The following is a 14,511-nucleotide window of genomic DNA, read 5'->3' on the forward strand; positions in this document are numbered from 1 at the left end:
TGTATTGTTACTGTTACACTGTAACATTTTTTTGATGATTTTTTTCAGTGTCAGATAAGATTTGGTGGAAGAGGAGAGCTAGCTACAGAGACAGACAGCAGGTTTAGTGTTCTTAATTTCCTTCAGTTGTTTCTAGAGAAGCTTTACATTCATAATTTTTATGCATGTGGATGCATATTGGTATAAAACATGTCCAGCCTTTTTTTTTTTGATAAAATTGGCTTAAAAACAGTTAATTGCAGAAGTTATTTTAAAAGACACTTGGTTTCTAAAATGATGTACAAAATATCTTTCTAGTTTACTAATGGGTATTAAACATCTAAAAAAATATGAAGCAATAACTTTCATCATAGATTTTTATGCTGTGATTAATTTCTTTCTTCAGAGTAGTGTGTCTTTGTGCCCAGTTTGAAGCAGTACTTCAACATGGTTTAAGAAAAAACAATAAACGTCTGTCTGCTATCAGGTATGCTGATTTTATTTAAATTGTAGCAGTAGTGAAAGCACAACTCTAAACAAGTTACTGATACTTTTAGAAAACACAAATGAATAAAATTAGTTTTAATAATTATCAATTGTACTTGAATCTGTACTTACTTCCTAACACTGAATGCAAGTATAAATCTATAAAGGTACTAAAGAATTTAAAATAATCTGTAATAGGTGTAACATTTACACTATTATAGATCAAAATTATAGTTGTCATGATATTATTTATGAAACTGTCATAAATTTGTAAAAAGCTTTTATGAAATCCTTATTGATGTGCCTATAATAACTACAATGTGACTATTATATAACCTATGAAATGAAAATTGGGCCTGCATTGTTTGCCACTTAGATAACTACTTGCTTATTATGATAACCACAATGATAGTTTATGTGTAATATTAGTTTTTTCTCCTTTTAAAGTCAAACTTAATTTTCCAGAGTCTTTCAACAACTTTCCAATTCACAAATATTGTCTTTTTAGAAGCATACAGGCATATGAAAGTCAAGTTAGCTATTATTGCTGACCCACATAAAAGTATGGTTGACCCACATAAAAGTATGGTTGACCCACATAAAAGTATGATTGACTGTTAGTGTGTGTGCTTAAACTTATTTTCCACAGAACTATTTAAGAGATAATCATTTTATACTTTCTCTATACCTTCTATATAGATAGAAAGAACATTAAGGAAATGGTGTTTTTTACACACAAATGACTTTGCATAGTGTATCACTAACAGTTCTGTATGATATAGTTCCTACAAAGAAAATTGATTTTCTTTCTTTATTGGCCCTCATACATTGTATTAACAATGATCACTTTCTGGAAATGTGTAGGCATATGACAGATATGGTTAAAGGATTGAATGTGAAACACCCAGATTCTGAACCAAGTAAGTTTTTAAGCTCAGTTTATAAGCTAGTATTAGATTCCTTGTAATCTTATTTACCTAACAGACTCATTTTCTTAAAGCTAAGAATGTGTTTATTATTTATGATTTCGGCTGAAGATTTACGTGAGAATTTATGTTCTGTACATATAAATATAGCATTGTCTGTATCTTTTACCGTAATTTACAATTATATTTATTGGGATTGTTTGTGACAACAAATAGGTACATGTTATTGTTTTAAATAAACTCCACTTTGAGTTTTGTTATTAATTTTACAATAGTTACCCAATGAAAGTAGGGAGTATGTTACAGCAATATATTCCCCAAGTTATTTTTAATTATTAGTTGTGAATAAGATACCCCATTTTTAGTATGTGTAGATGTTTATACCATTTTCTTATAGTAATTTTACCAAAGTATATATACGACAGTGTTTATCTCGAAGTAAACTAGTTTTCATAAACAGTGAAAGAATGCTGAACCATCCTGACATGGTGTTTCTTCTTAAATGTAAGATTTCAACAATAAAGTAGTCAACTAAACTTAATTAACTAGTGGACTGAGCAAAAATGAGCAAGTTAATTAATTGTGAAACCAATTGTTTAAGTTTAATGTCCTTTAAATGCTTGGAACAAGAATATGTTTATTGTGGAGGTTTTTTGTTGTTTTTTTGTGATATAAGTTCATTGTTGAGAATTAGTAGGAAAAATATCTAGGTTTATTAAACCTTTCAACATCTGTTTTTTTTTTATTTAATATGTCTTCAGGTTGGGATGGTGGTAAATCTATAAACATATAACACAGAAATCTGGGGTTTGATTCCCTTTGATGGACAAAGTAGATAGCCCATTGTGGCTTTGCTATAAAACAAACAACATATATTCTGGTGGATAGTACAGTCCCATGTTTGTCAACTTGGTATCTCGGTATTATTTATAAAATACTTCTTTGTTGTTAATTAACAGCTTTGGTTTTTGTTACAAAAAGAGTTCTACTGTGTAAAAGAGTTTCATAGATTTTTATGATCAAACAGTGTACTGGACATTGTTTTAATTGATTATTCATATTAAGTTCTGTTATGCTTTTAGCTTTTTTAAATAATGGTGATTCTTCAACGAGACAACTGAATAGAAGGGATCAGCTTTGTTTTGTTCTTTTATATGTATCTACGATTCATGAACTGATATGTGGATTTATAAAAACTGGTTTATTCAAGAGAGGCATGCCAAAGTACATTAATCAAGTTTCCATTTTCATTTTATTGTTTTTCCTAATAATTTTCATTGTGAAACACAAACTAAATTTGTGTTTTGGTTCACATGTATAATGCCAAGGAAAAATTTGAAATACTTGTAGTGTGTGTTTTTCAGAAATCACTCATGTGAAGTGGAAATGCAGTTTTGTCCTTTATATTGTGTTATATTTCAGTTTTCACCTGTCATATGTTATTTTAAATTCAGTTTAATAGATTGAGGACAATAAGATAAATAATTTATCATGATTTAATAATAAACTTTTAAAATTATTATGGAATGAAAATATGGTCTTTTCAGTTTTGTCAATGTTTGTGCATGATTTATGATTCATGTGTTACTGTGTGTGATGACAAGTAGTCTATAGTGGTTATGAATAACTGGTTAAAATGTTTTGTGAATGACTGAATCTAAAAGTACATTTATATATAAAAAAAAACAAAAAAAAACAGTTGTCTAAAATTTAAATTTAAACATTTTGGCATCAAAAAGTTAATGGATCAAACAAGTTTCATTTAAGACATAAATTTATGATCTTACCTATTGTTGATGTAAATGTAACATAGTTACAAGTGGATTTAATATATTTTACTACAATAAATCTGTGGATAAATATAATGAATGATCCACTCTGTTAGTCAGTTTGACTAACTAATGCTTGTGCTCTACAGATTTAGTTGAGTAACCAGTACTTGGGTTCTCACTAACCAGGTTTGATTGATCAGCCATTAGAGCTGGCTGAATACATCTTTTGAGACAAGCATCCTCTGCTATGCATGACATGATGTGAAACTGAGTTGCATTCAGAAGTTAATTAAACTACTTTATTACTACATTATACAAATACATTTGACATCAAAATGTAGCAAATAGACCAAATTTTATTAATATAGAAGTTAATGTTCTTAATTTTATAAAGTACTATTAAAAAGAATCCTCAATTTCCCCTATTATGAGAATTGTGACATTTGCTGTCTAGATCTTCTATCTTTAGTTGTTTCTTTTTTACCACAGTATGGAATTTAACATAAATTACCCATTATTAATTTGACTAACCTCATGTATACTTTGACTCCATGTATACATTTTTAGTAAAACACTTCATTGAAAATTCTGATATTTTTTTGCCTATAAAATATTTAATGCTTATTGAAAACTTATGAAATTTTATGAAGACACACAAAACATGTTAGAAGTTATAATGTGGAAACTGTTACGGTCTGTTAGGTGTCACAAACACAGATGATTTGATTGAGCTTATGGTGAGACTGTTAATGTAATTTAATAATTTATTAAAAATAAGGCTCATTACATTCATGTAATCATTCATTCTCACAGGAAACTTGGATATTTAAAATAATTAATAACACTAAGTTTCTATTAATATGTTATTTTCATGAGTTGTGACACTAATTGGTTAAGCTGAAAAACATTGATCTAATTGAAAATAATGATGAACCATTATAATAGTAATAATTTAATTACTTGGATAGTTAGAATAATTGAAAACAGTAATAATAAGTTATAAGAATTGGTTTAGTTTTTTCATGACATTGTCATAATTTTGATTAACCAATTATTTTAGGTGATACAGGTCACCTTAATCATACATGATAATTAACTGTGTTAATCACACAACTATATTTAATTACTGTTTAAGACATATATTATTAATTTTCTTTCCAGCATTTTGGCACTTTCTTCGTAACCACTTGAACAAACACGAGTATGAAAGATACATGCTGTTGAAAAACATATCAAGTGATATTGGTAGAGGCCGGGCATGGCTAAGATCTGCATTGAACGAACACTCTTTGGAACGAAACATGCATATGTTTCTTGCAGACACTTCTGTTATTAGGTAAGAAATTAGTGCTGTATGGTACATGTGTCATCCGATTTGAAAGTTTCTCATGTCCGGTATTTAAGGTTTTAAGATTAAATGAAAAAAATACATTAAATCTGTTTCTGTTTGAATTTTCTTATTGCAACTATAGTATTGAAGTGAAGCAGAATACCCAAGTAAAGATTAAAGGTATAATCAGTAAATAACTCAGCCCTGTTCTAGAACTATATCTCCTGCAAACCTATAATTGTTACTTGTCATGACAAAGGGAACAACGTTCTTTTTATGGATGGAAAACAATACTTACACCTTTTTTTATTATTCTTATTTTTTATAGAAAAAGTATTAAATAACAGAATGGAAATTATTTCAAATTTTTAATGCTAAAAAAAGTAATAAATGTGTTACTACTACTTATACTTATAGGACAGTATGTACCCTAGTTTTACTCTGTCATTAGTAGAAGCACAAATTTTTCACTTGCCATTTATCTTTCTTTCAAGTCAGTATTATGAAAACTGGGCTTTCTTAGCTGATGAAGAAAGAAGCAGCATGTTACCTACCATGGCTGCAGGTAAGGAGGTCATACATATTTTCCTTTCTTTTTGTAGCTAACATGAACATTACCACTTGTTGAAGATTGAAACTTTTTAACACCTAGAAACCAATTAAAAATACCAACATGTATCTAATAAAACTAACACTGTATCTTAATATAAAACTATTTTTCTATTTATGAAACACTGAAGTAATCTTGATAATTAATGTAAGTCTTTCACAAGAGGCTGCTCTTGTGAAATATATTCTTTCCATGAACCACTTGTAACTTTGTTTTTTTTTACACAAATAATGAACATAAAACTAGATTTATTTTACAGCTCCATATTATTTTGGGTGAGACATGTAGAAGCTTGTATCACTGTAGAATATGTGTATAGAGATTTTATGGGTTTCATGTTTAAAATTATTTGTACAACAACATTCTAAGTTTGGATTTTTAAAAAAATATGTAGCAACCTTTACCAGTTGAAGTTTTGGGATATTTATACAGTAGCCTACACAAGTTGGGTTTTTAAAAACCTTTTACAGTAAAATTCACAACTTGGAGTTTAGAAACATGGGAAGAGCCTGATGAAAACTCTATGTAAAATTGTGCTACTTTTCATGCAAGTTGTATTTCTATCAGATATATTGTGCTTCTTGCACCATCAAAATGGTTCATAGTTTCCTTGGCAAATTTTTGGTTTTTAGTTATGAGGAAGATTCTAGAACCATATTTTGTGGTATCTTCATATGTTATAGTTCATATCTTATTAATTCATAGTTGTAGAACTGTTTTCAGGATATTACTCTATCAAAATAAAACTCTGTATATAGTTTATACTAACACTTATTGTAAATTAATTAATAAAATCTCATCAAAATCAGTTTGCTTGTTTCTCTGTATTACTCCAAGAAAAGGAAAGATGGAAATATCTGAAAAATTAACTTTAAAATCTCAGTATTTGATTGGTGAAAATCAGTGAGAAAATTTTATGTTTTGACTTGTATATTCCAAAATTTATATGAAAAAAACAACATTTTCAACTGTGTCTAAGTGTCATAAATTTTTAGAACATTTGCATTATAAAATTTATAAATATTCATATACATACATGTAACTCTTACATAATTGCTGTTATCAATCTTTTTTTATTAATAAAGAAATTATTTTATATGTTCATATCATACTACTAGTATTTTAAAATATGGGACTTTTTTACCCTGTGAGTCTTGGAGCGAGTGAGTCATGTATCAAATCCAAGTGATATCACAAAATATTTCAACACTTTAAGCTTTGGAGGCATTATAAGAGTGACAGTTAATCTCTTAGTGTTATTGGATAGGTTCTATTGACTGGCTACCTTATCTCTGGTCAATAATTGAAAATTAGGTACAGTGTTTGCCATGAAAATGAAATACAAATGTACTAAAACATGTTTAGTACTAAGTCCCATGTGATTGTTCTGTTACAAATTATACCTGAATATTAAAGGTTTACCAGTGATATGTGTATAGATTGAAGTTTTAGACTATAAGAGTGGTCTGAGACATAGAAAAGCAGCCATTGGATATTAAGTCATTTGATGCTATATTTTTCCAGTATAGTACTTATCTTCCTTCACAAGACTGGCTGTGCTTCATTTTTACTGCCCACTATATGCAAACCTCTTCTTTACACTTGCCACAAGCTCTCTGCTCCCTCCCTTTTGAAATTGAAATATTGTAACATGTTTCCTGCAAATTATCATATGTCACCTCTTAACCAGTAAGAGCATGATATGCTCACATGATGCATGTAGCCCCTTCTACACTCCTCTATTAAGCTATGACTTTTCATTTGGCAGCATTCGAGTTCAGATGTGCTCGTTTGTTTCTTAATTGCTCCATGTTTGATTCTGTTTTCCAACAGAAGTGGGTAATTTTCAATTGGGCAATTGAACCTATTTCCCATCTTCTGTGGGATTTATGTTCCCACCTTTTGTTGTCCCTAAGACAACTGGGGATTGGTGGTCAGTAATCAGTTGTTCATGCCTCAACCTCTTCATATCAGTACCCAAATTCAACTTGGAATCATTCTTTCCCTGAGATTGTTGTTTTCTCCTGGGTAGTGGATATGATCTATGGATGTCTCCTGTGCTTACATCATGTGATATTATCAACTGTTTCTCATTATTCTTTTCGGTTTTATCATTCTTGTGTTGGTTAATCAATTTCAGGCCTTTCCTTTAAACTTGCTTCATGAGGTGTTTGGTTGAATAGTTTAATATGTTCAACTGGCTTCTGAACTGAAATTGGCCAACTCTTACCTGGCATTTGCTTTCTGGGATAGCTCGGAAGGATTGGTTGGTCAAAATGCAAAAGTTCTTCCTCTGACACACTCACTGTGTTATCCAATTGGGTGTCTTTTTTGGTGTGATATCTCTTGCATTCTGTGTTCTCCTTCACAAATTTATTTAATGGAATTTTATTTCACCATGCCCTCTTGGCTCAGTTACTTACTGCTTGTGAGGTTCCATTGATTTTGGGGATTTGGTAATCCATGACAACAGTGGTTTCCCTTTGTCCTGCCCATTTATGATACCTTCAGAGGGCTTTTCACAAACAATAGAACCTTGAGCAGAATCCTCTTTTCATCCCCATAGTCATTCCTCCTTTTCTAAAAGACTACTTGTATTAATGGTTATGCAGTGTCCATGAGTTGGCAGTTGTTCTGTTTTCTTCATGTCTATGTCTACATCTTTTCATGGATGTTTCCCTTCAAGCATATGGAGTATTGGTCAATTACTGTGATACTTTGGGCCAATGGTCTGCAGACTTCTGGGGTTTGTATCTCACTGTTCTTGAACTTTTGTCCATACACTGAGCATTGCATCATTTCCTTCTTTTCACTTGATTTTGTTTTGGGATGATTACTTCTATGAGATTAGCACATATCACCTAGTGAGGGAGCAGCTGATCCATAAATCTATGTTTTGGTCATTAGATATCTTCTACGTGAGCCACACACATCACTGTCACATTATTACATGTCCTATGCAGGATACTTTCCATCTGATCGTGGATCATCTTTCATGTGACAACTGGTTATATTCCCCTGAGTTGGCATTAGATCCCCACGTTTTCAGGGTTTTTTGCCATCAGTGAAGGTCTACACATATGGATGCCTTTGCTGCAGATCTGTATGCCAAAGTATCTCTCTTTTGTTTGCCTGTACCTTATTCTCTGACTCTGGTAGTTGATACCTTCAGCCTAGATTGGTCAAACAAATATCTTTAGATATGCAATCATGATGAATCAGTAAGGAGTGAAGTAGATTGGGAATCATCCACTATCGACCAAATTAGCCTTATGCTAACTGCTCTTCTCCCCCCCCTGTCCCTTGTCTGCTTCTTCTTCATTTTTTCATCAACCTCAATCACATATTCTCCATCACAATCTTATCTTATCACCTACATTTTGTCTGGCCATTAGCAACACATTAGAGTTTCATACATCAAGTTGCTGCCTTCTTAACTGGCCCCAATCCGTCCATTTTGTATGGTGGGGAAGATGATGCTAGTGGCTGACCTTCCACAATTGATATACTGCCAGAGGATTTCCCATTGACTCTCTACCCTGGCTTGTGTGGCAGACATTCTCATCTAGCTCTTCAGTGGTGAGTCTTCATTCACCTTGCTTTCTAGATATCATGTAGTCTTTATACCATACCTTTCATTTTTCTGATACTGTACTGTTTCTCCTTCCCTTGTTCTTCTCATGCTCGTGCATTCCTTCTGGTTACATCACCCTCACTGGTGTCCTACCTTTCCAGATTGGGTCATTCATGTGGTCAGTCATTCCCTTACTTTACCTTAATTTGAACAACTTCCTAATGTTCAGTGTTACATTTTTACTGTACTACAATAATTCCTTCTCTTAGCCTATGAACCTCAAAGGTTAGATTTGTTTGCTGTTGCAGTTTTATGTACACTCTTCCTGCAAATCTTGGCAGCTCAAGGGGCTGTTTCTTCGATTTCCCTTCTTTACCCTTCACCAGATCCAGATAGGCTTATAGATGTAGTCAGGGCATTTTGTTCTTCTGGAACTTGTTTTGCTATTTTCCAACATGCATGATCCCAATTCTTTATTCCCTGGCAATCATCATTCCTTTTTGGTTTACCCTGTCCCTTTACCAGTTGGATCCACTTTTGGGTTCAAATGGCTAATTCTTCTGTACCATTCTTCCTCCCAGAGTTGATCCAGTCACCCTTCCATCACTTTCTTGTCAGGATTTTGTCAACCACATATGACCATTCTTCAGGTTGTGGTATGACTTGAAGTGGTAAAGTTCATTTATTCTTTTTCTTTCTTTTTTTTTTCTTCTTCTTCTTATCACTATTTCTCACATGTCCTGCTCAATGGTGAGTGTTGCCTTACCAGATATTCTTTAACTCTTAATCCACACTATAAGCCATGTTGACTTGCATGCTCTTGTCCGTGGCTCAGCATGCTCACTGTCAAGGTAGGGGGTTCAACAAGATCTCTTTACAGTTATTTACATGTTTCAATCCATACCACCCATGGACTACATAGGTAAAGCAGAAGGTGACTGCTGACAGTCTCTGCCATGCCTCAAGTGAATAACTCAGTATGATCCACTTTTCAAAATAAGATTTCATGGTCTCTGATGATGATATTCCTCTGGAATCTTCAATCCTTTGTCACCATCTTTTCCAAGCAGCTGGTGTGGTTGATCATGGAAACACCTTACTGCATGAATTCCACAAGAAACAGATTAGAACAATTCAGCTAAGAGTTAGGAAATGGTGTTCTGGTAATATAGATGCTACATGGCCTTCACATAAGTTAGGCAATCACCTTTCTGGTTGACATGGCCTCCTGAAACCATTTACACTACTACTTTAGTTGAGCTGTCACATTCATAGATGACATGGTCTCCTTATAACATTTACACAAACACTAGAGTTGAACTATCACCTTATGGGAGGGATTTGCCCTTCCAATTCCTTTTACATAAAGAACAGAGTTGAGTTGTTGCCTTAATAGGTGACATGGCTTCCTGATACACATTACATTCACAACAGAGTTGAGTCATTACAATTACAATTCACCCTTATGATTGGGAGCCCTCAACCTACTTTTGGATGAAAGTCAGTTCTTCTTATTAAGGTTTTGGATTAGAGAGGATCAACTATCACAAGTCCTCATTCAAGTTGATTCCATGTAATAGACATCGTTTCAATACTGGGTGATAATTTCTAGATCCAGTAGTATGGTGACACTCGTCTGGATATACCAAAGATTAATATGAGCTTTAATCCTCAATTTTTGGATATGAGATGAAGATAGTATGATCTTTATCTTACCATCATATGGATGTTGGTAACCAGTGTGGTGGTTTGGGATGTAGTTGACTTACCAAATATGGTCCGCCATGCCCTAGCTACTCTTTACCTCAGAATTTCTACCATTGTGTATTACACACATTACACTCGGTCAATAGTATACCTGGCTCATAAGTGGTGCGGATCCCCTCTTTTGATCTATTTCTCTCATTGTCAGGGGATTCATTCAGAAGCTTTTGAGGGTACTTCCGTCATTCTCCTGCACAGGTCCCAAGTCATAATTTTCCTATACTGAAAATGTATTTCCAAAACAATACCACACGCTTCCTACATTTCTCTGGTGCTAACAAAACTTTGAAGTAATACATTGGTAGAGGAGTGTAGAAAGAGTTACATGCACCACATGATGCATTATGATTTGCATGAAAGACTTTGGAATCTGAACATGGGGGGAATGGAAAGCTTGTGGCATGTGTAAAAAGGTTTGCTTGTAGAGGACAGCACTGAATGAGAATAGACAATCTTGTAAACAGAAGTAAGTACCTATCAGAAATATATTTTCATTATAAGAAAATTATAACTACCTTACCTTATGTATGTGTGTAATGAAATCAGAACTCAAACTATTTTTCCCTGATAATAAAAAAGTAAGCAACAGGTATGGTTGATTACAATTGGGAAACTTCATGGGGTAAAATTTATTTCATGTTCTTATGACAGTGTTGAAGTTCATTGAAGTCTAAGTATTCTGTAATTTATGAAATGGCATTATTATAGCCCATACAAATCTAAGTATGTTATAATTTTCTTAAGCTTACAAAGTCAGCCTAAAATATTTTTGAATTCACTTAGTGCCTTTATCTAGCTTCCTTATTTACAGTATTACATTACTCATGAATAATATCTGGTTGTTGGATATGGTTAAGTCTGGATTGGTTATAATGGTATTTTTGATTTTCCTACTAATCTTTATTGTGTAGTAATAAGAATAACCTTTCCTGCATTGATACATGTTATGAAGGAGCATATTTTTATGGAACTGACTGCATTCTCCAGGCTCTAACTAGTGTTTTTGTTTTCTTTTGTTTTGGTAGTTGCTCTGTTATAGGATTTACTGTAGAATAACAGAAAGTGTGATGTCTTTATTATTGTACTCATAAGAAATAGTATATTTGTGACAGAAAATGTGTTTTCTTAATTTAATATTTTACTTTTGTATCAGCACTCTACTATATCTGTCATCAGTATTCTGTTTTTTATGTAAGATTTTCTGACTTTCACTTCGGACTTTTGTGTTTGTTATGTGAGAATCAAAAACTTTCTATCAGCTGTTCTTAATAATGTACACTTGTTATTTCTTTAGTAAGAGATTGTTTTGTTCATCAGTGTGTCAGCTTTACAATTTATTACCTAACATTTTAGGAGGCATCGAGTAGATATTTTATATTCAGCATTTGATGATGTTTTTCATCCAAACGTAAGACAAAAAGTATTGATTTGGGTTTCTTTGGTATTAAATCAAAGTTCCTGAATGTCAGGCTTTTCATTTTTTTATTGACCTGAAATACCAACTCTTTAAATTTAATATTAATAAAATCTCCTTATTTAATGCTGTAGATGTAGACCATTATTCTTTATCATCATTTGAAGAGCAAAGATGTTCATTTATATAGACCATCTCAGTTTGGATTCTGACCATCTCAGTCTTAATGTAATATCTGTTGATTAAATAAAGCTCTAGACATTATCCAGTTGTTTCAACATCTTTCAAAATTCAAATCATGTATTCTGAGTATGTAAAACTGCTGTAAGGGTTTTGCCTACAAAGAATTCCAGTAATGTGTTGGATACATTTTACAAGGAGTATTACATTTGAAACTGTCTAATGCAAAACCTGATAATTGTTGTATAAATGCTGTACATAATATTAAATATAATGCAACTGTACTTAAACAAGGTATAAAAAATGCTTGCTTTAGAAGCAGTAATAAGTGTTGTAAACATTTTCTTGTGGTTGAATGTGTTCCTTGAAAATTTCTACCTACAATGCATATTTTAAAAGTTATTTTGTTATTTCAAATTGTTTTTGTGTGTGCCATAATAATGTTCTGTTACTTCACTTTTTAGACTAGTAAATGCTATTATTGCTAATCTTTATGTATATCTACTTCTTTAATTCATAATAGGTTTGGGATCTGTTTTATTTGCCATAAACATTGATAATCCTGACTTGAACGCTTCTCGCACCATTGTACAGAAAGAGCCACAACTATCTTCTGCTGAATCGCAGCATGTGAAACTCAACATAGAACCGCTGCCTGTTGTTGTAAAATCTGTTGGACGAGTTCCAGGTGAGTTGTACTGTTGTCTGAAATAATATGCCCTCTTTCAAATTCCATTAATGATTTTTTTTCAAAACATTTTGGAATTTTATTATTTATAAGAAGTTTGTTAAGAATATTAATTTAAAAGAAATAACTTATTCACTTTGATTCATTACTTTTGATAATATTTTTCTTAGTTCAATTTTTTTTTACATGTTTAAATAGAAAAAGAATGATTTTATTATAATTGAAATGATGACTCATTAAAACAAAACAATTAAAAATGTCTGTACATTTTATGGTATTAGTGAGACATTCATTGTATTTCTTGTTTGTTTTTTTCTTCAAAATCCTGATGTAATTTTGTGTTATTCTGCAGTTTTTAGGTAACTTGTCAGAACAGTGATTAAGTAATGATATATAACCTTGAAAGAAGTATATCTACCCATCTTGTTGAACCTTCACTTGTAAGAATGATCCTTAGACATGTACACTATGTACATCCATACTTGTGAAAGTTTGAATCTTTATCACTTGAAATAACATTGAAGGGATTTGAAAATCTAAGGTTGTGGTTAATGACTGTACATGCTCTTGTTTTCTGGATGTATCATTACATTATTATAACTCATGTAAAGTAGCCATTATTAGTAAAGAATCACTGTAAATATCTAGAGGAGGATGTAATGTCATCTGTGGCTAATGCTTGTTTATCCATGCCTAAATGTATAGGTGTCAGTTGTTAGGTTTGTAGCACACAGTAAATTTTCAGCTTGCTTCATCTTCACATAACAGCCTCACTATGAAGTTGTTTTTTATTTTATTTAGCTGTTATGGTTGTTATAGGTAGAATTTCCTTCTCTATTCACAGGTTGAACAGTATTTTACTGTGCACTTTATAAATATAATAACATTTCATCCTGTTTTCAGATATTTTCATCTCTTGAGATGTTATATACCATCATTGAAAGGAAATATTTTCCTTGATTGTTTCTGAGGGTATAGGTGATGGTTGTTTGTTTGCATATGCTTAGGTTGTACAGACTTTAGCTAGTATTGTATTATGATGTAATACATAGTGACATAAATAACTTACTGCTGGTCATATTCAAAAGTAGTATTAGTGTTCTGAACCATGTTGAGAAAATTGAAACTTAAACAACCTGAATATGAATACTTGTGATACTAAACATGTAATCTTTGCTAGAAGTATACAAATTTTGTAGAGATACACATGTTGTATCAAAAGTTATCATGCAAATAGTTAGACAAACTCATGTATATTACACTGAACCTGTTATGAGAGGGTTAATATTTAGTAAATTATTCAGTAGATGGGTTTTATATTCACTCTTAAGTTTCTGTTGATGGCTTAATACTCAAACTATTCTAAACAAATATGGATTTCAAGTAAAGAATCTGTACAGCCAAAACTTTGCTTGTTAGGAATGGGGAACCTTTTGAAGTATGTTCTAATGGATAGGATATAATTTGTATTTTGTTTTTATTTTAAAGAGCAAATAGCTTTTGCATAAAAAAGTCATATTATCATGCTATTTTTTAACCACGTAATTAACACTTTAGACATATAAAAGTAATTTTTTCTCACAGTAACTATACGCTTTAAGTCTTTATTTAATGTAGACCCTGGGTGGACTATTCTGACAATAATAATACTTATAAATATTATGTAATATATCTAAGTACCTCCAAAGAGGAAAGGAGTCATATTTTAAAGTGAGATAAGACTTTCAAATTTGTTGACAACGTAAACTGTAAATTGGAAAATCTAGCACGTTGTTTAACATATTCCAA

The 14,511-nt window shown here is 31.9% G+C and overlaps 1 protein-coding gene across 3 annotated transcripts in view; it reads left to right on the forward strand.

Annotated features, from left to right (window-relative positions):
- The window catches only part of LOC143222337 (sorting nexin-29-like), a 30,916-nt gene extending 18,142 nt beyond the window's left edge, over window positions 1–12,774 (forward strand). For all 3 annotated transcript variants that reach the window (XM_076448754.1, XM_076448756.1, XM_076448755.1), the window contains exons 4-9: window positions 49–101; window positions 386–466; window positions 1,330–1,385; window positions 4,325–4,499; window positions 4,988–5,058; window positions 12,559–12,774. In XM_076448754.1, the coding sequence (XP_076304869.1) occupies window positions 49–101; window positions 386–466; window positions 1,330–1,385; window positions 4,325–4,499; window positions 4,988–5,058; window positions 12,559–12,749 (627 nt within the window). In that variant the 3' untranslated portion in view covers window positions 12,750–12,774. The remainder of the gene's footprint in view (window positions 1–48; window positions 102–385; window positions 467–1,329; window positions 1,386–4,324; window positions 4,500–4,987; window positions 5,059–12,558) is intronic.
- Window positions 12,775–14,511: the final 1,737 nt, after the last annotated feature.

This window comes from Tachypleus tridentatus, chromosome 8 (assembly GCF_004210375.1).
Source record: "Tachypleus tridentatus isolate NWPU-2018 chromosome 8, ASM421037v1, whole genome shotgun sequence".
NCBI lineage: Eukaryota > Metazoa > Arthropoda > Merostomata > Xiphosura > Limulidae > Tachypleus > Tachypleus tridentatus.